This window comes from Atta colombica, unplaced genomic scaffold (assembly GCF_001594045.1).
Source record: "Atta colombica isolate Treedump-2 unplaced genomic scaffold, Acol1.0 scaffold254, whole genome shotgun sequence".
NCBI classification, from domain to species: Eukaryota; Metazoa; Arthropoda; class Insecta; order Hymenoptera; family Formicidae; genus Atta; species Atta colombica.
In genome coordinates, this window is record NW_017259353.1 from 847,109 (window position 1) to 848,052 (window position 944).

General features: G+C 29.6%; 1 protein-coding gene across 1 annotated transcript in view; it reads right to left on the minus strand.

Annotated features, from left to right (window-relative positions):
- The window catches only part of LOC108689085, a 9,794-nt gene that overhangs the window by 4,828 nt on the left and 4,022 nt on the right, over window positions 1-944 (minus strand). The window contains exons 5-6 of the mRNA XM_018195697.1: window positions 619-688; window positions 386-548 (exon numbers count right to left, since the gene is read on the minus strand). Coding sequence (XP_018051186.1) covers window positions 386-548; window positions 619-688 — 233 coding nt within the window. The remainder of the gene's footprint in view (window positions 1-385; window positions 549-618; window positions 689-944) is intronic.

The window sequence follows — 944 nt, forward strand, 5'->3', positions numbered from 1 at the left end:
GTAATTAATAGAATGAATTAGAATAAGATCATTGAAGTTAAAGATCAAAACGGAATATATTAATATTAATATTATTGTTATATTTGATATAAAGCCGCGCTGGATGTTATTTCACAAATAGCTTGATAATTCACAATCATTGAACTTTTTATTTTCATTTTTTTATTCAACACAGGTCAAAAAAAGAAAATCATCTTATATTGTTAAAGAAATTTTGACGTAAATATTTTTTTAGAAAATTACAAATACATTATCATAATGTTCTAAAAAAAATATTAACGTCAAAGTTTCTTTGACAGTGTAAGATAATTTTTTTATTATAGAAATGATGTATAATTGATTAACATTTTATAAAAATTATGAGTTTTTAAAAAATTTATCGTACTTAAAGCAAACCCAGATTATGTAGTAACATGCGTAAATCGACGAAAACAGGAGCAGCATGAAGACAGTCAGCAAGTACCAGGGTGTGTGACGCTGCGGTCTTTTTGTGTCCTCCCAATATCTATCACAGCTGAGATACCAGCAGATTGCTCGATTTAGCTCCCCTGTCGATAACATATATAATTGATAAGAGAACTTTAACGGTCGTATTAAATGCATAATCAAGTTGCATACCTTCGATTTCTTGAAAATCTCGTACAGAAAGATTAGCGAGTAATCCGGCGATGCAATCGCGTACGAGTATCTGTTGACGATCGCGTGATAAACGTTATTACATGTTATTGATATTCACAGATAGGTTTGTATGTAAATATGTTTTGCGTGCCCGGTCTCGAATAATATTAAAAAGATCAAAGATCGCGCATTATTCAAATCGCGGCTACTCGATCTTAATTGAAATATCTGATCTTTAAAATATATATTACATATTACAATAATCGGGAGAGAATGCGCGAACTTTCATCAGGATTTTTCTATTTTTAATAAAATAATATATATAT